Here is a 23,959-nt window from a genome sequence, read left to right as displayed (position 1 = left end):
TTCCTATCCGAAAATTAAGCTGCTCGCGTCCATCTGATGCGTCAAATCTTCTTCTCATTTTCTTTCTCTTGCGCTTTTTCTTTCTGGCTGGTTGTATGACTGATGACACGGAACTTTCTGTTTCAAAACTATCAAATGAAGTATGTAAGATATGCGTGCTATGTCTTTCTTCATCTTGTATCTGATCTTTATCATTTTTAAGTCTATCCGGATCTCCTTCAATTAACCATCTTTCAATCGAATCAATAACCTTCTCATAATAAGATGGAACTTGTTGTAACAAATGAGAAGGCTCTGGATCTGTTGATATTCCCTGGTTTCTCTTATCTTCCAATTGCTGAAACCTTTGAACTTGTATTCTAATGGCATCCATCTGACTAGAGTGTTGAACCTTTATATCACTGATTTGTCTGGCATGATGTTCTTCCATGTCTTTTATTACTTTATCATTCTTTTCCTTTATGTCCATCAAGCAATGCTGCATGGAGTTTATTTCTTCTCTATGATTTGCTTTCATGGTGGCCAACTGATTATTATGATCGAATGTCATGATAGTCATTTCTTCGTCCATAGTTAACAACTTGTTTTGCATAGAATCGATTTCCCTATCATGATCAGCTTTCATGGTCATCATATTTTCTTCTAAGCCTGACATCTTGCTTTGCATGCTTCTAATTTCTGTTTCATATTTAGTTTTTATGGCCTCAATTTCTTTAGCATGCTGATTTTGCGTGACCTCCATCTCCCTATTACGTTTCTCCAGATGGGTGCATAAAGTTCTTACATCATTGATATGACTAGTTTGATTGCTTTCCATATTTTTCACTAGCATCATTAGATCTCGTATAATTTGCTTTTGTTCTTCCTTTTCATTGTCATTTATCCCTGATTTTTCACTATCATGAACTTGATCTACAATATTTCCGGTGGATGACACATTCTGACATGAAGAATCGTCTTAGGATCTTTCAGCTGGACCTCTTATCAAATTCTGTTGCACAATTTTAGAGGCAGAAGGCAAGCTGTCCGGATAACCATATCTATCTTCAAAAGCATTGATAATGTCTTCCAAAGAAGTGAAAGAATCCTTAGGAAAATTGTTAAACCAATTCAAAGCATCATCTTCTAAAGAAAGGACAAATAGACGCATTTTGATATCTTCATGATTAAACTGAGGGGGTCTGCAATATATGATCATGATGTGAATAAACAAGTCTAGATGCCTTTTAACAGCGATTGGATCACCACCTGAAAAAATAGGTAATTCAGGAATGGCCTCCTCCGGAAAATCATGGAGACGGTGAGTAAAACGACATGGTTTAAATGAATAATCCATGATGAACAATAAGAGATTAGATGGATGATAGAACTAGATCTCTGCTCAAGAAAATAAAAAAATGAAAGAAATGGAGTCGCCACTTGAACAATGAATCTGATTTTAAGATCCAAAAAGGTACCAGCGAGCAGATATGAGGAAGGCTTCTTGTCTGGGAAAAATGAAAAAATGGAGTCACCACCCAAACAAGAAACAAACCAAAGAGATACTGCTGATATGACGAAAAATAAGGCAATAAAAGACCCAAATGATAACCCAAAAGTTGAATATGCCAGCCCAAATGAGAGATGAGAAATATGAGAAAATGATTGTCGTTGAAACGCCGAGAAAACAATTTCCCCGGCAACGGCGCCAAAAAATGTTGGCGTTGCCGGCTCAAACAAATGATAGATAGATGAACGATGAATGATGAAAAGATGTTGAAACACCAAGGACAGAAAAACTCTATCCCCGGCGACGGCGCCAAAAAATGTTGTCGCGCAGATTGACACGACAACGCTCAGACCGGGGGTTGTCACTCTGATCCCCGATCCCTCCGTTTAAGCCTGTCTCCCGCGGCTAAGCGGGGTAGACCCTATGAGATGATGAGACCAACTGTCGACCAGTTGGTTGGGAGACACGAGACACGATGAGATAAGCACTAAAAGGATTTAATTAATTTAGCAGACCAGTGCCTTAAGAGATTGTTGTTAAAACGATTACTTATTAGATGATATAGAAACATAAACCGTGAACAGCAATCATTTGTCATCAAAAGATATCAGCTAAATCACAATGCTTTAAGAATGACCAAAACGATATCCAGCAACTGAGAATTTTGAAAAGATGAATGCTTTAAACCACCAAGAGAATCGTAAATCATTAACCAGACATCATATTCGCATCTCGACTTGAAAAATTTAGATCTCAGCATGAAAGATGATAATTCCCGAAAATAACTGGATCTGACGAAGAAAATTTTCCACAATTTTTTTATATATATATATATATATATTTTTTTTTATAAAACAAAAGTTAAAAGAAATGAAATCTAAAAATTAATCTAAAACTAAAAAATAAAACAAGCCTAAAATATTTTTCTTTTATTTATTTATTATTTTTTTTTTTTTTAAATGAAAAAAAAATCTAAAAAAAAAACTTATTAAACATTAAACTTAGAATCTAAATAAACTAATAAACAAAAGTTAATAAAAACCTAAGTCTAAAACATAAATATTTTTTGATTTTTTATGAATTTAAAATTAACAAAAAGAAACTAAAAAGAATTAAAATCTAAAAGAATACGTAACTATGTAGAACCCTTTTACATACATATAAAAAATCAAAGTCTAAAATAAAACACGATTTGAAATCTATCATAAAATAAAAACAAAACTAAAACGATATGAAAACCCTAATCTAAAAACCACGCTATTAACATGAATCAAAACGCATCGAACAGCTGTAAAAAATAACCATGTAAACCAAAATGTGAATTCACTTGCCCACACACGCAAATAAAACTTCAGGCAGAAGGACGATGCATCAGTCTCACGCATACTCACCGCATACAATCCAAGGGAAAATGCTACGATACGCAGAGGCTACCTGTTCGAGAATGAAGCTGTGAATCATTGAAGCTGAGCGTGATCATGCCGACACGTTTCCTGGTCTTTCAATCGATGATGAGATCAAGGGAATACGCAGATGCTGAAAACCGCTGAGTGAACAGTTCTCTGTCGTGAGGGCCAATGACGGTGGCGCTTTCTAATTGATCTCTTGAGGGACGTGGATGCAATACAGTGATACGATGTGCAGGGTCGAAGGAAAAACTGAGCCGCAGATTGCCCCAGTCGATGGTAAATGCAAGATATCCAGCAACCTGAGATAACTCGTTCATGAAAATATGCGCTTCGATTCTGCTGGCTGACTGTGCTCGATGGCAGAGAGAAATCGTTTGCAGATCCACGTATTTTCTTCACCCACGCTGAAGATTCTCAATGAATATGCAGAAAGAAACTATGCTTGCAGATGGACAGCGTATTTGAATCGATTCTTTTGAAGCTGCCAACTGTTATTCCCACGTAAGATGCCCACATCGATAGATGTAACGCTTAACTCCAGATCCGCAGGGTTTGCAGGCGGCTTGATGCCCGGTATTACACCGATCTGACAACTGATTGACCGAAACCTCTCCTCGTTCTGCGATTGAGCACGTTGGAGCAATTTTGGTCTAGACGGATTTCTTACCTTATGCCTACGTACACATACGCCACTGTTTTAGACCAATGAGCTGCCTGTAGATACAAGAAAACTGAGAACCCTAATCAAAACTGTACAAAGCAAAATCTTGAAATTTGAAACCCTAGAACAGTTAATTAATTTACAGATTTGGCCCCTTAACAGCCAGATTCATCAATAAGCACAGAAATATTTTAAAGAAATAAAAATTTAAGGTTTTCACTGTGAAGAACTTCAGAAAATCTCTCATGTAAAATTTCAAAAAATAAACTGAATGATAGACCCAGGATCAAATCGAACTGGGCTCAACAAAAAATGCTTGCGGGAGTTGGCTGGTTCAGCCGAGAATTTCCCCAAACGCCCACAAATTTCCTTCAGAAAGGGTTTTTCTGCACAGCTCAAAACAACCATCAGTAAAGAGGGCAAAAATGCTGCTAGATCTCAAAAAGTAATGGAGATACCTGCCATTACTTCGGAAACCCTAACAGCACTCAAACCCTAGCAAGTGAACAAGATACCTGTGCTCACAATACTCTACAAAAAGCTATTATTAATGGCTGAAAATAAAATATACAGAAAATGAAACAATCTCACAGCATTTCAAGAGAGTAACACCAGCAAGATATGGACCCCAAAGTCTTCTTTTATTAACCAGAAACATATTTACAAGATGTTGAAATTTGGTACCGGAGGACAGGTGGTTCCCTAAGGCTTTGATCTTTGGCCTAGGGAAAAGTGTCCAAAAGAATTTAATTTTTCTCCTAAAGTAACTTTATAATTTTTATAAAGTTAAATCTAATTTAAAAGTGACTTTAAGTGATAAAATTACTAAGTCTAATTTTAAAGTGACTTTTATAAAGTCAAATGAAAAATTAGAAAGGAAAAGTGACTTTGGAGATAAATGACTAAGTGGGTTTTTATTAAAGTGGGGTGAATTAAAAAATAGAAAGTGAGATTTAAATGAGCATTTAATCTCAGCCATTGATCTAAATCTATTTCAGCCATTGGATTTAGAGATCACCCAAAAGTCATTTAGGGTTGGGTTAAGGGAGGAAAAGGAGGAAAAGATCATTTATTCTTTCATGAGCAGATTGGGAGAAGGAGAGCAAGAGAGCAAGGGAGATTTCTGGACAGGAGGAGAAAGAGGTAGCAGTTTGGCACACAAACCAGGGCAGCACTTCAGCAAATCCGTACAGCTCAAAGAACAAGCAGAAAAAGGCAGATTTTTGTGAGCAAACAGGGAAAAATTGATTTTCAGGCACGAATATCGAGGAGGCGATTTTCTGTACAATTTTCGAGGTCTGTCCGTACAAGTCCGTACGGCAGTCCGTACAGTCCATACATCCATACGGTCCGTACAGCTCATGCAGCATTTTTCAGATTGTCTGTAAGGCTGAAAACAGATAAGTTTTGCTTGCTGAAAATTTCTGTTTTGCTGAAAGTTATTTGCTGAAAATTTTCTCACTGTAAAAGGCATTTTTCCAGAAATAAAGAAGAGCTTTCAAACTGGTTTTCCCCAAGAGTTGTAGGGGGTTTTTCGAGGGTTAAGTTGACCAAAAATCTCGGTGTTTAATGTGTTTTAAAGGCTGTTTATTACTGCTGATTTTTATTTCTGCAATTTCCAGCATTCTGTAAAATTTCCAGAATTTGTGTTTTCAGCAATATTTATTTTTCAGCTTGTTAAATGTATGGTTATGGGAAAGGGCATTTAACTACATGGGAGAAATAAGGTGAAACTGAAAACCATAGTGGGAAAACAAAAATTTTTACATGGTATCGGAGCTTGAGTGCTGAAGGGCAGTTTGGGACCGCAAAAGAAAAAATTACAGCTGCTGATTTTTCACCCAGAAAATTCCAGCAAGCTGATTTTTTTATAAACAGCAGTTTTATCTTTACCACAGCAGTGCTATTTTTCAGTTTTAGGACAGCTTGATGTCATTGGGATTGAGGGTGGATGATAGGTTGGATGGGCATACAAATTACAGCATTTGGAAGGAGAGAATGCAGAGTATCTTTGAGGAGGCAGAAGTCTGGGATATCATGGTGCATACAGCACAGAACCCTGTTGTTGTGCCTACTGATGCTACTCAGTTGGCTGCTTATAATAAAAAGAACAACAAGGGTAAGATGTTGATTCTAGACGGAATCAAAGACCATTGCATTCCTCATGTGAGAGGAAAGAGCAATGCCCATGAGATGTGGACAGCATTGTCCAATCTCTACCAGAGTACCAATGATAACCGGAAGATGGTCTTGAAGGAGAAGCTGAAGAACATTAAGATGGGTAATGATAGTGCAGCTGGATATTTCACAAAGATTACCAATGTGAGAGATGAGTTGGCAGTGATTGGAGAGGCCATTCCACCCACTGAGTTGGTGCGGATTGCAGTGAATGGCCTCCCCCGTTCATGGTTGAACTTTGCTGATGGGGTTTGTGCACGTGAGACCCTTCCCACATGGGAGAGGTTTTGGGATGATTGCATTCAGACAGAGATCAGGAAAGGACAGCTTGGGGTAGCCAAGCCAGTTGAGCAGGATGAGGACGTAGCATTGGTGGTAGGAGGCAAGAAAGGCAAAGGGAAGAAGCAGGCTTCCACAAGCGGTGGTGGGGGAAAAGGCAAAGGTAAAGGTAAATAGGGGAACACACAGAAGGACTATTCCAAGGTGAAGTGTTGGAATTGTCAGAAGATGGGACACTATGCAGTTGTGTGTCCGGAGAAGAAGAAGAAGAAGGGGAAGAACCAGGATGTGGCAGCTTCAGCAGAGATTGAGGACGTTGCAGGTCGTTTTGACCGGGAGTTTGCGTTCACTACATGCGAGTCCTCTAGTGCAGGATCACCTGCCACACAGGTTCAGAGGGAGCATGCTTTTCCCTCGATTAGCGGAGCATCTTCAGGTATCTGGTTTGTGGACAGTGGGGCTTCACGTCACATGACAGGAGTCCGTGAGTACTTCTCAGAGCTTTCAGAGAGTGGCACTGATATAGAGGTAGTACTCGGTGATGACAGAGTTGTTAGAGCAGTCGGGGTGGGGACATTGACATTTCAGAGGGAGTCCAAACCTCCCTTGAAAGTGTCAGATGTTCTTTATGTGCCAGGGTTGAGGAAGAACCTCATATCCGTCTCAGCTTTGGAGGACAAAGGATATGAGGTACTGTTCAGGGGAGGACAGGTGTTGATGTATCCCAGGGGCGCTCCAGCTGATTCAGCTAGAGTGATAGGTGTACGCCATGCAAAGGTGTACAAGTTTGCATTCCAGCCCCTGTTGGCATTGAGCAGTAGTACCGACAATAGAGCTAGCAGTTCTGAGCTGTGTGAGATTTGGCACCGCAGGATGGGACACATGTATCATGGAGCCTTGAGGACATTGCGAGAGATCACTACAGGTGTGCCAGATTTCAGTACTGATCACTTTGATACTTGCAGAGGTTGTGCGATGGGCAAATTTGCCAAATCCCCTTTTCCCAGCAGTGACAGCAGAGAGACTGGGATACTTGATTTGATTAATTCTGATGTGAGCGGTCGGATGTCTCATGTTTCCTTGAGTGGATATGAGTACTATGTTTTATTCATTGATGATCACTCCAGGAGGACCTGGATTTATTTCTTGAAGACCAAGAGTGAGGTCTTCAAGCGGTTTCAGGAGTTTAGAGCTCTTGTGGAGACACAGACAGGTCGAAAGATCAAGTCCCTAAGGTCGGATAATGGAGGAGAGTACACCCTTGGAGAGTTTGTTGACTATTGTGCGGAGGCAGGCATTAGGAGGGAGTTCATTGTTCCCTACAACCCCCAGCAGAACGAGGTTGTGGAGAGGAAGAACAAATCCATCATAGGGGCTGCCAAAGCTATGTTACATGATCAGGGGTTGCCATTGTTCTTGTGGGCAGAGGCCTGCAACACAGCTGTTTACTTGCAGAACAGGAGTCCGCATCGTGCCTTGGGGCACATGACTCCGGAGGAGGCTTTCTCTGGAAAGAAGCCTGATCTTGGTCATCTTCATATCTTTGGATGCATTACATACTCCTATATACCCAAGGAGAAGAGGACCAAACTAGAGCCCACCGTAGAGAAGGGTAACTTTGTGGGCTACAGTGAGATCTCAAAGGCCTTTCGGATTTACATTCTTGCACGGAGGAGAGTTGTTGTCAGACGGGATGTGAAGTTCGAGGAGGACAGGGCCTTTAGGAGGTCACGGGAGTTACAGTATCTGGATCAGCCAGAACCTCAACAGCAGTTGAGTTAGTCGCAGGGATCCAGTGGGCAGGGATCAGGAGGATCAGGAGGTACATCTATGAGGATGTCAGGTCCATCAGTGAGCAGTGGCTCGCCGAGCCAGAGGGGTGGTGCTCCGGGCAGCATGCAGAGCAGTTCACAGAGCAGTTCACTAGGGAGTCCACTGATGGACAGTTCACACGGTACCTCAACTTCTACAGGTTCAGGCAGAAGGACAGCACACAGACAGTCAGGAGTTCAGGCTACTGATGGTGATGAGGAGGAGTTTCATTCTCCTATGGGAGAAGCATGCTCAGGGAAGAGGAAGCCCAAGTGGCTTCAGGACACCTTGAGAGATGCCACATCTGTTGCTGAGCCGAAGAGGCTGATCAGAGAGAGTAGACCACCTGAGAGGTTTTGTAGCTATATGGCGATGGTTACCAGCATCCTTGACTCTGAGCCTTCTAGCTATGAGGAGGCAGCTAGCCAGCAGGTCTGGAGAGAGGCCATGCAGGAGGAGTATTCTTCTATCATGAAGAATGATGTTTGGGAGGTGGTGCCGAGGCCTGAGGGCAAATCCGTGGTTACTTCCAGATGGCTTTACAAGGTAAAGCATGCTGCAGATGGCAGCATTGAGAAATTCAAAGCAAGGTTTGTGGCTAGAGGGTTCTCCCAGGTAGAGGGAGTTGATTATGAGGAGACCTTCGCTCCGGTGGCTCGATATACTTCGATACGCTCCATTATATCGATAGCAGCAGAGATGGGTTGGAAGATCCACCAGATGGATGTGAAGACCGCATTTCTCAATGGCTTCATACAGGAGGAGGTGTACATTGAGCAGCCACAGGGCTTTGAGGTGCATGGGAAGGAGTCCCATGTGTGCAGACTGAAGAAGGCCCTTTATGGCCTGAAGCAAGCTCCCAGAGCTTGGTACTCCAGGATAGATACATATTTGCAGGGGATGGGTTTCACAAAGAGTGAGGCAGATCCGAACCTTTATTGTGATTGGTGAGGAGCCTCTCATTCTGGTGCTGTATGTGGATGACTTGGTCATTACAGGTGCAGAGAGACTCATAGAGCACTGCAAGAGAGATCATGCGGCGGAGTTTGAGATGAAGGACATCGGCTTGATGCATTACTTTTTGGGTTTGGAGGTGTGGCAGGAGGAGGGGCATTTCTTCTTGGGGCAGGGGAAGTATATTGTGGACATCCTTAGCAGATTCCCCATGGAGGATTGTAGACCCATGTCGACACCGATGATCACCAACTGGAAGAAGCTTCATGCTTCAGATTCCGAATTGGTGGATCCCACATTGTACGGGTAGCTGATTGGTTCTTTGATGTATTTGGTCAACACTAGACCAGATATCTGTTTTGCAGTCAACACGATGAGTCAGTTTATGTGTGAGCCTAGGAAGGTTCACTGGGTGGCTGCAAAACACATTTTGCGGTACTTGCAGGGGACAGTGGATTATGGTCTGGACTACAGGCAGGGAGATGGAGTGAGATTGACAGGATACACTGATTCTGATTGGGCAGGTTGTGCTTCTGATAGGAAGAGCACTTCAGGGTGCTGTTTTGGGTTGGGTTCAGCAGTAGATTCATGGTTCAGCCGGAAGCAGCAGTCAGTAGCACTGAGTTCAGCAGAAACAGAGTACATGGCAGCCAGTCTAGCTAGTTGTGAGGCCATCTGGCTTCGCAAGATGTTGTTTGGCTTATTTGGTCAGCCGTTGAGACCTTCAGTGATTTACTGTGATAATCAGAGTTGCATTAAACTCACGGAGAATCCAGTATTGCATGACAGGTCAAAGCATATCGGGATCAGATATCATTTCATCAGAGACTATGTTCAGAAGGGAGCTTTGAAGCTTGAGTATATTTCCACTGATGAGCAGGTTGCAGATATTCTTACCAAAGCCTTACCACGGGGCAAGCATGTCTACTTCAGAGACAAGATGGGTGTGGTGAGGAACACCTTCCTCGGTAAGAGGGAGTGTTGAAATTTGGTACCAGAGGACAGGTGGTTCCCTAAGGCTTTGATCTTTGGCCTAAGGAAAAGTCTCCAAAAGAATTTAATTTTTCTCCTAAAGTAACTTTATAATTTTTATAAAGTTAAATCTAATTTAAAAGTGACTTTAAGTGATAAAGTTACTAAGTCTAATTTTAAAGTGACTTTTATAAAGTCAAATGAAAAATTAGAAAGGAAAAGTGACTTTGGAAATAAATGACTAAGTGGGTCTTTATTAAAGTGGGGTGAATTAAAAAATAGAAAGTGAGATTTAAATGAGCATTTAATCTCAGCCATTGATCTAAATCTATTTCAGCCATTGGATTTAGGGATCACCCAAAAGTCATTTAGAGTTGGGTTAAGGGAGGAAAATGAGGAAAAGATCATTCATTCTTTCATGAGCATATTGGGAGAAGGAGAGCAAGAGAGCAAGGGAGATTTCTGGACAAGGAGGAGAAAGAGGCAGCAGTTTGGCACACAAACTAGGGCAGCACTTCAGCAAATCCGTACAACTCAAAGAACAAGCAGAAAAAGGCAGATTTTTGTGAGCAAACAGGGAAAAATTGATTTTCAGGCACGAATATCGAGGAGGCGATTTTCTGCACGATTTTTGAGGTCTGTTCGTACAAGTCCGTACGTCCGCCCGTACAGTCCGTACGGCCCGTACATCCGTACGTCTGTACAGTCCGTACGTCCGTACGGTCCGTACAACCCATGCAGCATTTTTCAGATTGTCTGTAAGGCTGAAAACAGATAAGTTTTGCTTGCTGAAAATTTCTGTTTTGCTGAAAGTTATTTGCTGAAAATTTTATCACTGTAAAAGGCATTTTTCCAGAAATAAAGAAGAGTTCTCAAACTGGTTTTCCCCAAGAGTTGTAGGGGGTTTCTCCAGGATCAAGTTGACCAAAAATCTCGGTGTTTAATGTGTTTTAAAGGCTGTTTATTACTGCTGATTTTTATTTCTGCAATTTCCAGCATTCTGTAAAATTTCTAGAATTTGTGTTTTCAGCAATATTTATTTTTCAGCTTGTTAAATGTATGGTTATGGGAAAGGGCATTTAACTACATGGGAGAAATAAGGTGAAACTGAAAACCGGGGTGGGAAAACATAAATTTTTACACAAGAGAGCTTCTTCAGTATCAGACTCACAGATCTTCCTATTGAAATGATCCCTAGCACCCTATATAAAGGAAATGATCCCAACGACTAGTTCGAGTGATCCATGTCGAAATGATCTCGACCGCTGATGAGGATCAAGACATCTCTTGATCTCATCCGTCGATTTATTAAAACTAATATTTTGCATTCATTCACTTAAAATATTATTATTTTATTAGTTAGGGTTTTTGCTCTATTTTTTAATTTTTTTATTATTTTTTAATTTTTTAATTTTTTTTTTTATTATTTTATTATTATTTATTTTTTATTTTTTAATTCATTTTAAAATGGATCATCAAACTAAGCCTTCGGAAACATCACCTAGGACCTAGGACTTAGGACACATGAGGGGTTTTAAAACATTTTTCAACCCTCAAGACACATTACATCATGACTTTTACAATTTACATCTTAAGGGGACAAACCCACTTAATACAGACCCTCACAAATCACCCAGTTTCTGCGACACACTTATAATCTAGTAGATCAACGCACTAGGATTCTCCTAAAATTCTAATGACAAAATCCATCCCGGCTTTGGGGTCAGGTTTGAAGGAAAACTCTGCCGATCATGGATCGGTGAGACGAAAAACCTTCCGGGACGTAGATTACCACCAGAAAGTTAGGTTCACCTAGGCAATTTACATGCATGACTCATGTCTGCTAAGATTATTTACAATTCATACATGCAAACTGGGTTTACAATCAAAATGATGAAACTGCTGATGACTGCAGGATGGTTCGGACACGTCGATCAGGGGTTGCCCCTTTTTTGCAAAGAAAAAGGGGTGTGTACTGCATGGGTAGTTGACCGGTACTGGTCAACAGACTGTATTTGAAAAAATACACAACAAGAAGCGCAATAGGTTAAACTTAAAACTTAAAATATTCCAAATTTTCAATTAATTTTTTGAATTCATTAAATAATATTTTTTTTATAATTATTATTTTATGATCTTTGTACAGATTGGAGTCCCAGCGACTTAATGACATGGTCTACGTCTACTACAATCTTTGATTGTGGGTGAGGCAACTTGAGAGGATACCTGATATGGAGGCCATCTCATTGGATGGGATTAACACCACTGTTGCATGGAGGGTTGAGGCCGAGAGGCCTTTCATGGAGTCTGTCGATGATTGGTTAGAGCAGGAGGTAGTGGAAGACGTAGAGGAGGAGGAGGAGGAGGAGCAACAGGAGGAGGAGGTGACACCACCTACCCAGGCTACCCCTACCACCAGTAGAGGACGTGGTCTACCTCATGTAGCTCCTAGTTCTTCGACTTCTAGAGCACAACAAAGTCCACTGCCAACTCCACTGACATGTACATCTAGAGGGAAAGGGAAAGCTATTGCATTTTCTTGCAAGAGGGGCAGAGGAAATTAGCAGTATTAGTTATTTGGTTCATTTCATTTTATATGACATTATGACTCATGATATGAGATACATTATTATATTTTTTGTTGATATTTTGAGGCTGAGTTGGGACTCAGGAGTCAGGAGTCAGGAGTTAGGACCTATTATTCTGGACATGATTCACTGTTATGTGTGATGTAGCACTAGAAATGATATTACACATCTTATATATTAGTTATTTTATCATATTTATGTGTCAATGTATTTATTTTATGTTGTAGATGCTTTAGATATTAAAAAATTTGAAAAAAAATGAATATTTTTGTATTTTACGATTTTTTTCCCGATTTTTACGATTTTTTTTTTTTTTTTTTTTTTTTTTTTTTTTTTTTTTTTTTTTTTTTCCGTTTTTTCCCCTCGCCGATTTAATCCCGATCGCGATTTTCACAACATTGCAAAAACTACACTTCCAGCTGCAAGAAATGGCTGCTAGGTCGTCCTCCGATGCTCCGAAAATTCCGGGAAATTAACCTCGGTCTATCCACCAATAACCCACCAAAACCCAAAAAGGGTTTGGCCAAATGGTTCCACTCACCCCTACAGCTGCTATGTATATCGAACCACCTATAAATATCATTGTTGATGGCCCACAAAATGGTTGCAATACTTAGCAAATTCCCCTCTAGAATTACCCCACAAGTCTCAGCCCTCAATTCCTCCTTCTCCCAAGCTCCCACGTGTGGTACAAAGGTACCACTGTGTTGGCCCACGTAGTCCCTGGTGATGGTTGTTTGGCACAGCAAATCACACAAAATGTAGCCCCAGAAACACTCCAAATCTTCAGCAAATGATGGTCCTAGGCTGTCCCTAAATCCCAACAAATCCCCATCTTCACAACCAGTGCTCCCAAATGCAGCGTATTTCCCTTTCTTACATCCCACCTGCTAAACTAGCTCCACGAATTTGCTTGGCAAGCTCCCAGATCAAATCAAAAGTGATGCAGGTCACCTCCTTGGGTTGGCACTCGAAGTCCACCGAAGGTAGGGTGAGATTCTCGCTTGAAAATCTCGTGTGCTCAACAACACATGCAAACTTGGCTCTCAGCTCAAGCATGCTAGTCAAGTGTGAATGTCAAATGATCAAAGATAGCCAAAATGAAGAATGTTACTCCTATTTTAGTCATTGAGCCTCAAATTTCCCCATGTGGGCCCCATCCCTTGATTTCCCCATCTCTCTTCCCTCCATGAGAGTGCATTGGCCAAGGGGAGCGTCTTTCTCTCTCGGGTGGCCCCCACCATCCACTAGCAAATCGATTTTCCCTTTTTCCTTATGTTGGAGCCTCTTTTCACCTCAAAATCGCAAGTGGGACCCCACAACCCATTTTTCCTTAGTTGCCACCCAAAAATTGACAAAATTTGTCAAAATTGATATTTCACTTAGCAACCTTGCTAAGTGGGAATATCACATGGACATTGTTTTAAAAGATAAAAATTTGATTTTTTTTTTATTATTTTTGTTTTTATTTAAATTTCCCAATAATTTCTGATATATTTTTGAATACTGCCGATAATTAAAATTTTGGACCCTTGACGATAAATTGCTAATAACAATAAATGTAAGATTGACAGACAAACACGTGTCTAACTTCTCCAGTTTAGAAATGGCATTCCCTGATTTCATAAACTTCAAATATGATCCAAGTACAAAGAGCTAATTCCCCTCTTCCTATTCTTTCTGTAGACTCCTCTGTTGCTTGTGCTGAAGAATAGCATGGAATCCTTTGGAGAAGGGTCTCCTAATCTACCTTGTTCTTTGCTCCATAAGAACATCATTGTCTAAAGAACCAATGGATGTGCTACTACTGCCTTCTTGGCAAGTCATAGAAGGTGTTTATAATGCCCTTCTAGGGCTTCTTTTCTTCTATCATTTATGAACCAATAAACTTGCAAAATTTTTAGATTTTTTTTCAGGTGTTTTGACAAACACTGTGGAGGAGAGCATTTTGTCAAACACATTACATGAAGACGTTTCGTCCAACATGTTGTATCCAACCAATTATCATTGGGATAGTTAGTAAATAAATATTAAACCCTTAACAAATCAAACCCTCATTTGAACAGTAAAAACTCAAAGTCCACGTGTCAGTCAGTATACTACTGCACCTATTCCTAAAGAGTACTAGGAACATTTTTTCTGCTGAGGGAATTGATTCTTACTACAACTGACTCAAAAGCATTTTTGAAATAAACCCTTCAGCTTGGTAGGAAGACCAACTCTAATACCACTGTAATGTCCCCTTCTTGTGAATTTCAATGGATTTTGGCCCTTGGGACACTATAATATGCCTCTTAAGAATATGTCAATTTTTATCGACCCTTCCATAAATTTTGATTAAGGGATTTCATCAAACAGTTAGGACAACAGTTTTTCTTCATATGCAAAGAAAATAAGCAACTATAACCACAACACTTTGCATACAAAAAGAGAACACAAAGCATAATACTAATAAAAAACTCAGCCTTATTTTTGTTAAAATGGAACATCAGATTACATGGAAATGCTTCAATTTCAGAACCTGGAACATTTCTGTAAATAACCCCTGCTATATGGCATGCTTGGTTGGATACTAAGCTGATGTTGTGGCCTCCAAAGATGAATGCAGCAAACACTAAACATGGCCTCCTAAATCCTGCTTCTCCAAGCATTAGGCACCTGTGAGAGATCTAATTGACCTCTCCTTGTGATCTCCACATTAAGCCCTGGTGAGTGGATCTAATTTGATCCCTCCTTTTTTAGTGGCTAGGGTATATGGTCTCAATACCGAAGCCCCTTGACTGGATCAGCTAGGGTGGATCACTCACCACCAAAACTAACTTTCTTTCATACAAGCTCTCATCCAGACAAGTTCCAAGGGCTCAACTCAATAACAAGACAGTAATCCAAAATGCATACCTAAGAAGTGAGCTCTCATCTTCTTTTAAAGTTAGGGGCTGCCATAATACCATGGGTTATCGAATACCATCCTATCTAATTTTTTAATTATTCATTACACAATAATTTTGTTTTATTTCCTAAGTGATAATGAATAATTAACTGGACCTACTCCAAATGGACATTACACATGGCACTTTAAATATTGTAGATAATTATATACTTTGCACACAGAAATAAAATCATCGCATAATCATCATGATGCTACTAGTAAATGCCTTATAAATGCCATCCTGTTAAGAATCATAATGTAGGACCTGGAATAGTAAACGAATAAATTAACTAGAAAATCGTCAATAAGTGAGTGGATTGACCCTTAAAAGATTTAAAATATGCAGAAATCCAACAAAAGCATCAAATTATAGGTACTCTGGTTCGACAATAGATAGGATTGCATAGGGATGAGAAATCAAATGGTTTAATCTATAAGAATTTGAGGACAAATTTGAGCATGGGCAAGTACAGTAGCTAATCATGGTAGTTTCATTCACGGTAATTTATAGTGGTTGTATTCCATACACATCTTTGATTGGTAGTTTCAATCACGCTAATTTATAGTGGTTGTGCTCCTGTATACAAATCTTTGATTTAGGGACCGTGACTACAATTCCTGAAGTGTTGCAAATTGCAAATTCCTGGCCATAGGGGAAGTCATGTATTATACGGACAACGCTATTATTTCTTACCGCCATGTCGGCAAAGGGATGGGAGACACTAGCATAGTGATCATGTGTCCCAGACCTACTAGTTTAGGCTGTCTTATGACTGTAGAGTGTAGACCATGATCATAAGGCACTCACCTTTAGAGGAGGATCTGCAACAGGAGGCTTTCGTTGGCAATACAGCTTTCCATAATGGTGGGGGGCTGTCCACCATGCAGACAATGTACGAGTTGATAGCAACGGACCCCTAGTTGATTGAGAAAATATGATTTGAGTGCCAACAACTATAACTATTTCTTTCTATTTTTTGTTACTAGCTGTAAAAGGCTGGAGCACTAACACTCCACGCAATAAGGCAACTCGGACCAACGTTTGTGTTAACAAATTTTAAAAGAAAAGTGCCAGAATGTTTTTCAAATTGATATAAGAGAAATATACTAACCATACATATAGGAACATCGAACATCTTTTTTCTACCAAAACAAAAAATAATGGAGGACAAAAATTACCGCCATAGCCTTCAATCGCTCTCCTTTAGGTTTCTCTGCAAATTCAATAATTTGACCTTCATTGTCAATCTTCATTAAACCTAATGAGGTTGCTCGTTTCTCGTCTACAGGCACGGCTGCAATGGTGATATCTGCATGGGTTTCTCGATGGGTTCGAATAAACTTTTTGTAATCCATTCGATAAAGATGGTCCCCAGCCAAAATTAAAAGCTCCATTACAGGATGTTCATCAAATAACCATAAGTATTGCCTTACAGCATCCGCTGTTCCCTGCATCAAAATACCATAATGTCAACTTCCAATATACAAAATTATTGTATAATTAATTTAGCCTCTTGAATTTAATTAAATATCTAACCAATTTAAATTATAAAACAAGATTTATGTGCACTTCAAGGTCAACTTCCATAAAAACACTATGACTATGATAGGAGAGGCACGGACTTCTAGCAATCCAAAAACTTGCAATCAGCAAAATTATATATAAATTTGAATTTAATACCTTGTATCTCAAGGTAACAAATACTAGGTAAAGAAATAACTTTTTGTGTTTATTTATACTTCAAGAGGAACCACTAGTGAAGCTATCACCATTTAGGTATGCGTAAGATTGAGGTGTCTAAGACCTGAAAAGTTTTGAGATATCATTAGAAGAAAGTGCATTTCCTATTATGCCGTCTCTATCAATTTTTTCATTAACATTGGTCTTTTAAATGAAGTAAGAATAAATAGCCATGCGTCGAAGAGCAACAAAGACTGATTGGGGATACCCTGTTTGAGCATGCAGGGGAACCAGGGGACGAGGACTCGTTTAGATTCCTGGGATTGAGTTTGCATAAGTCAAAGAATAAGAAGCAGTGGCAGTTCTTGTTACCTCCAGGGTCTGCGCAAAGATAAGTCCAATCACCATGCACAAATACTAGGGAAACTTAAAAGTTCCACCCATTGTCACCTTGGTGGACACTTCCCTCACTTTACACTAGTTCTTTTCCAGCACAATCGGTGGTTCTATAATAGGATTTCCAATCTTTCCTGCAAATTCCCTTGAAAATGGGCAACATCCAGAAGATATCCTGAAGCATTCACTGTCAACAAATTCAAGAGGCTAAGGGGCACCCATATCGGATGGAACAATGCAACATAATGGGGAAATAAAGAATTATTAACCAAAGAAAATGCGAAGGCACTAGAGAAGATAGTATCTCCATGAATACACATCGTAGTTCAAATCCCAAACAAGTCAATATCTATGTGATAAAGGACCAATCAATCCAATCATAATCCTTTCAAAATGTATTTTCACAAAAAGAGACCGCTAACTAGACTCTCAGGCTCATTCCATAGACTTCAAGGTTGAGATCCCCATGTCCAAAATAAACCAACCCTACAAAAAGGGCTATTTACTACTACAAAATAATCTTCCTAGCCATAGAGCGAATACAAAGAGTCACTACTTTAGCCAGTGCTTTATACGCAACAAGAAGAAAGGTAATGAGCCTCCAACCCTCAATGCTATCTCTAGCTACATTCTTTGGAATAAACTTGATAAGAGCCTGGTTAGGAGATTCAATTAACACACAAAGGGAAATGACTTGCTCTACCATACAATAGAAATCATGCCCTACCATGTCCCACATGGTCTTTGTCGAAATCACAAGGAATACCATCCAAACCTAGAGACTTGCCATTTTGCATAAACTAAGGGCCTCAAAAAGATCATCTTTTGAAAAGTCCCCATCCTAGTCTCCAATAGAAACCTTATGCAGGGTGACCTATAACAATAGCATCCACCCAACACTCTGTCAAGGCATATAAAGATAAAATAATATGAAAATGTAATCAAAACATACCTTTGACCTTAGTTGGATCCTTAGCAAGAGACCCATGAGCGTTAAGTAGATTAAGAACATTATTAGCCACTACCTTCCTTTTTAGGAAATCAAAGTAGAACTTGGAGACCTTGCCCCCTTCCATAATCCACTACGACCTGGAAAAAACCCAAGCCACGATGTCAATGTACTCCTCCCCCCTTACAAATGACCATCTCCAAATTTGAAGCACCCTCTATGTTACCCCTCAATTTCACATCAAGAGTACCACCTTTTTCACCAGATATGTCTCATCATCTAAGTCAATCTCATGCATGATTTGAGATGATACTTGAGCCCAAGATTCGATGATCAATTGTCCCATAATGAGGATCCTATTATGTATCATAAACCAAAAGTTGTGACAATGTCTTTTCTATATTGTTACTAGCCCATGCTCAGTGATCTATGTAAAGTATTTTTTCATCTAGGCAATTTCTCTAAACCCTTGTGGTTTTTCATGGCCCTTCCTCTTAGTCACCATTTCAAGATAGTCCCTTCCCTTGTGGCTTGTGCTAACTATCTCATAGAGGTCATTTATGGCTAGGGTGTGTGCATGGAGGTCCTAGAGTGGATATATTAGGACACATGACTTAGGGAATCCCTAGGTTTCTTCACTTTACCATTATGTAAAAGTTGTGCTAATGTGTTGTAACGTTTATCATACCTAGAAGCACACTTTCCCTTTAGCCTAAGCCTAGATCTATTTATGTATTTGCCTGAATTTGTATTGGGTGATTGTCTACCTAGAACCTTTGGTCTTATGACATGTATTTGGCACTTCAGATCATGTAAAACGACTTCATGAGAGGCCTCTCTCTCTCTCTCTCTCTCTCTCTCTCTCGATATATATATATATATATTTATGCATTTGGATCTTGGAGGAGCCCTCTCTCCAACACCTTGAGCCTTTATAGATGGTTTTGCATGCATAAGATCTTGGTATATGATGTCACATCATCATTCATGGAGTGCTCCACCATTTCTCACATATTTGGAGGCACATGTCATTTTATTTGAGTAGTCGTCCACCTTGGAGAGCATATTCTTTGATTGTTGGAGCTTTGCCTTGACACGTGGGAGTGGTTTGGACCTTTCTTGGCTTGAGGGAGGTGGTTAACATCGATATTGGAGGTCGTTACACCTTGGAGGACTCACCACATGGTTGTTGGCGCTATTCTTAGGTGAGTCATCCACTTTTGGAGCCCCCATATGCCACATATGTGGACTAGAGGATCATTCTCCTAGTTGTTTGTTCATTTGGTGGATTGATCTTGCTTTAAGGATTTGGTTGAGGTGTGTTTCCACAATCTATCAGGGGTCCTAGGGGGTACCTAAGGGACAACTACTAGACTAAGTGACAACAATGGGACAAAGACCCACTGCCACTTAAATCAGTGTCCCCTACTCTTTACAGACTTTCATCGATGGGAGGAGTTCAGGTATGGGGGAAATCACTTGCAATGATAGGATCAATGACAAGGTATGAAGTGATTTCCAAGGCCCATTCAAGAAGAGACTCAATTTTTGAAGAGAAGCTAGAAGGCTCTCCAAGAAAGACCTAGACCTAGGGTTATGAATATTCAATGATGATGAGTACGTCTAGGATCAAGACTTCCAATGTGAGGCAAGATCTCTCTAGGAGCTTTGTAAGATGATTCTTCTTCAAAATAGGGCTTTTGCTCCACTAGAGAGACCTAGGAAGAATCCTATGTGAGACCTAGGGTTTATGAATAATCATGGGAGGAGCTCCTCCAATGTGCCCACTAGGTCAAGATAAGACAGAAAAAAGGGTCTCGAATGATTTATTCCTTCGAATGCTAGGTTCATATGACCCTTAATGTGATGCTCCCATAGTTGTGGGGGAGTGCCCCCCCCTCGAACCCGCTCTCGAATCGTGCTCCGGGCCGGAGCGGCTTCGGAGTGGCTGGGGAGCGCGCTCCCAAAATCGCTCCCGGATGGGAGCGATTTTCTTGAGCGCGCTCCGTAAAAAAAATTTACGCTCCCTGCCCTGTTCAGGAGCGTTTCGGGGAGCGATCGCTCCGGGAGCGTTTCGACGCAGGCCGGGAGCGATCCGACGAAAAAAATTCCGCGGACGCAAAAAAAATCAAATTTTTTTTTTTTTTTTTTTTTGGTTTTAAAAGCCCAATGGACCTAAAAAAATTTCATTGTGACTTCATTGAGCAAGAGTTTGGAGCAAGAGCAAGAGAAAAGGAGCGAGGAGCAAGTGCTGAGGAGCGAGGAGCAAGTGCCAAGGAGCGAGGAGCAAGCCTGCAGAGGTAAGTAACTTAGTAATTTAGTTAGTTTAGTTAGTTAGGTAGTGATTTAGTTAATTTAATTTAGTTTATTGAGTTTAAAAATCATAAATTTAAATTAAATTAATAAATTAAATTAATTAATCCCAATAAATTAAATTAATTCGCAGATTCAGGAATCAAAACCCTACAAACATCAAACACCATGGACCTGGCTATATTTCTTGGCATTTTCCTCTTCCTAGTCCCTTTTATGGTTATTATGGTGCTGGAGAGTAGGAAACGGAGGGGCCAAACTGAAGAGGGGGATGAAGACGCTGGAGAAAGTCAAATTGGTGAAAACCCTGGTGAGGAGGAGCTGGAGGAAGGTGAACATGACACTCAAAAAACTAAACAAGACCAAACTCCATTGTGGAAATATGTTAACAGGGCTGAAATAGGGAGAGGGGGTGGAACCACTAAATTTCATTGCCCCCATTGCAACACTGATTACATAGGTTCATACACCCGTGCTAGAAGACACCTCTGCGGAAAAAGGCCATGGGATGGAGACAAATAAATAGGAATCAAAACTTGTACAACGGTGTCAGTGGCGGATAGAGCCAAAGACATAAGAGAAGAGGAGGAAGCCCAACACAGATCAAAAAAATCAAGGGGTTTCTTTGAACCAAGCTCACACTCACAAAGAACTCCTTCAGCATCCTCCCAAGGCAGTGGATATGGAGGCACAGGGTCATCATCTTTAAGGCGTAGAACCATATCAGATTTCCTTGATGAGGGGTGTAGGAATGATGTGGATTCAAAGGTTTACAGGTTTCTCTATGCATGTGGGATACCATTCAATGTTCTTCGCTCACCTTATTGGCACGAAATGGTTTCTGCCATAAATGATGCCCCTAAAGGATACAAGAGCCCTGGGTATGACAAGGCAAGAACCGTTGGCCTTGATCATGAAAAAGAAAAAATATCACATTCTTTGAATAGAATGACAAGTTCTTGGACTGGCCATGGGGTGTCCATTGTATCTGATGGTTGGACAAATGTAAAAGGCAAGCCATTGATAAGTGTTCTTGTTGTGTCTGTTAGTGGTCCCATCTTTCTAGCTGCACATGATTACTTAGACAAGTTCAAGACCGCCATCAACATTGCAGAAGCATTACTTGAAACAATTGAGCGTATTGGCCCATACAATGTCATCCAAGTCATCACTGATAATGCTCCTAATTGTAAGGCAGCGGGAGCAATTATTGAGGATAAATACCTGAACATATTTTGGTCTGGATGTTTGGTTCACACATTGAACCTTCTGTTGCATGATATTGTCAAGAACAAAAATGAACAATACCAATGGATTGGTGATTTGTACAAGAAAGGCAAACAAATGATAAAATTTATTACAAATCATAGCAATACCCATGGCCTTTTCCGTAGTCACTCGAGATTGGAGTTGTTGAAGATTGCGAAGACCAGATTTGGTAGCTATTACCTCACCTTCAGGCGCCTTTTGAAGGTAAGAGAGGCATTAGCTAGCATGGTATCAAGTCCACATTGGCAGGTATTAAAGGAAAGGGCTACAAATGTAGCTGACATGGCAGGTTTTGAAATGGTGGAGGAGGCCGCTCTTGATGGGCAGTTTTGGACAACTGTGAGGCAGGTATTGGATTTCACCAAGCCAATTTATCACATGATTCGGTTTGCAGATACAGACAAACCAGTGATTGGCGAGGTGTATGAGCAAATGGATACCATGTTGGGGGAAATAAAAGACATTTTTCATAATAGAGATCCCAACTTGTACAAACTGATTCATGATTGTGTGTGTGAACGGTGGAATAGGCTTAATCTTCCACTACATTGCTTGGCGTATATCCTTACGCCAAAATACTATTCTACATCTTGGTTGGGCCAACCTGCAGCAGGGGGTGGGGTTAGGACCAAACCTCATTTAGATCCAGAGGTAACTAAAGGATATTTGAAAGCATTAGAAAAGTTGGTACCCGACAGGGAGGAATGTGCAGCTGTGCGCCTTGAAATAGGCAGATACTTCAGTGGCACTAGTTTGTATGGTAACTTCCATGCAATGGACGACAGAGATAGATTTGATACTCTCACATGGTGGGAAACATATGGCGGGCATGGACTTTTGCCAAAATTGGCAAAAAAAGTTCTTTCACAGGTTGTAAACACTTCTTCTGCAGAGAGGTGTTGGAGCACCTACAACTACATACATAATGTGAAAAGAAACGGACTCAATGAAAACCGAGCAGAAAGCCTGGTTTATGTGCACTACAACTTGAGGTTGTTGAGTCATTACTGTGATCGGGCTTATGAGGATCCCACATATAAAATTTGGGACAATCACCCAGAGGATGACAATTTGGAGGATGGCATTGTACATATTGAAGAACTGGAAGAGGAACTTGTAAGGGATGAAGATGAAGCAGCTGCAGCAGCCATGCCACCTCCACCTCCACCTCCACCATCCAGTAGCAGTGCTCGAGGTCCGAGTCTTGTTCCTTTGTTGTCGCCACCTCCATCTACACCCTCACGTGGAGGTTCTAGTTCTGGTCGTCGGTCTGTGCGGGAGACTCCTAGAAGACCACCACGACCTGCTTATACTCCTGGAAACTCTCGTGGCAAGGGCCACATGTAGATTCTGAATTACAGTTTACTTGCCTTTTTTAGTTTCTATTAGACTTTAGTTTTCATAACTATTGAGTTTTGAGTCCTTGACTCTTGACTCTTGACTCTTTCATATCATAATGATATTTTTTGTAAACAATATATCACTGTGACAATGAAAATTTGAAGTTTGAAGTTGGGCCTTGGCAATTATAACTCATTGGTAATGATGTGAATTATGAATATGATGCTTCGTGAAAGACTAAAGTTGTTTCATTTCATTTCATTATTCATGTTTCATTTTATAAATTTATAACATTTCATATCATGTTAATAGTTAGAAGTTAGGATTTAGAAATATCTTAGATATTACTTCTTGTAATGGTTAAACTTAGCTTACAAGTACAACTTTGGTGATCAATGATGATAAATGTTATTGAATTTTCAATTTTGAAAGCTTGAAGTTGAAACTTTAAGATTGAATTTGATGATTCATGATGATGAGACTCAATATGTTTCAGTTGTAATATGTATTTTACTAACTTGTGGACATGGTTGATGACGATTATAATTTCTAGATGATTGATGTGATATGGTTCAATGATCAATCTATGTTTTTTTATGTTTTTTATGTCTAATTCATCATTCTATATGTTTTTGTTGACATATATGTATCAAAAATTAAAAAATATAAAATATATATATATATATATATTTTTAAAAAATCGCTCCCGGATTCGCTCCCAAACCGGGAGCTTCTGAAA

The 23,959-nt window shown here is 40.1% G+C and overlaps 1 protein-coding gene across 2 annotated transcripts in view; it reads right to left on the bottom strand.

The window, feature by feature from the left end:
• LOC149221930 (glucose-1-phosphate adenylyltransferase small subunit, chloroplastic/amyloplastic-like) overlaps positions 1-23,959 on the bottom strand; it is a 232,799-nt gene that overhangs the window by 108,873 nt on the left and 99,967 nt on the right. For both annotated transcript variants that reach the window (XM_089385271.1, XM_089385270.1), the window contains exon 3: positions 16,451-16,720. In XM_089385271.1, the coding sequence (XP_089241397.1) occupies positions 16,451-16,720 (270 nt within the window). The remainder of the gene's footprint in view (positions 1-16,450; positions 16,721-23,959) is intronic.

This window comes from Pinus tabuliformis, chromosome Q (genome assembly GCF_031772625.1).
Source record: "Pinus tabuliformis cultivar Carrire ecotype Pingquan chromosome Q, CPIR1, whole genome shotgun sequence".
NCBI lineage: Eukaryota > Viridiplantae > Streptophyta > Pinopsida > Pinales > Pinaceae > Pinus > Pinus tabuliformis.
Note: the sequence above shows the minus strand (reverse complement) of the source record. Positions and strands in the feature narration are given on the sequence as shown.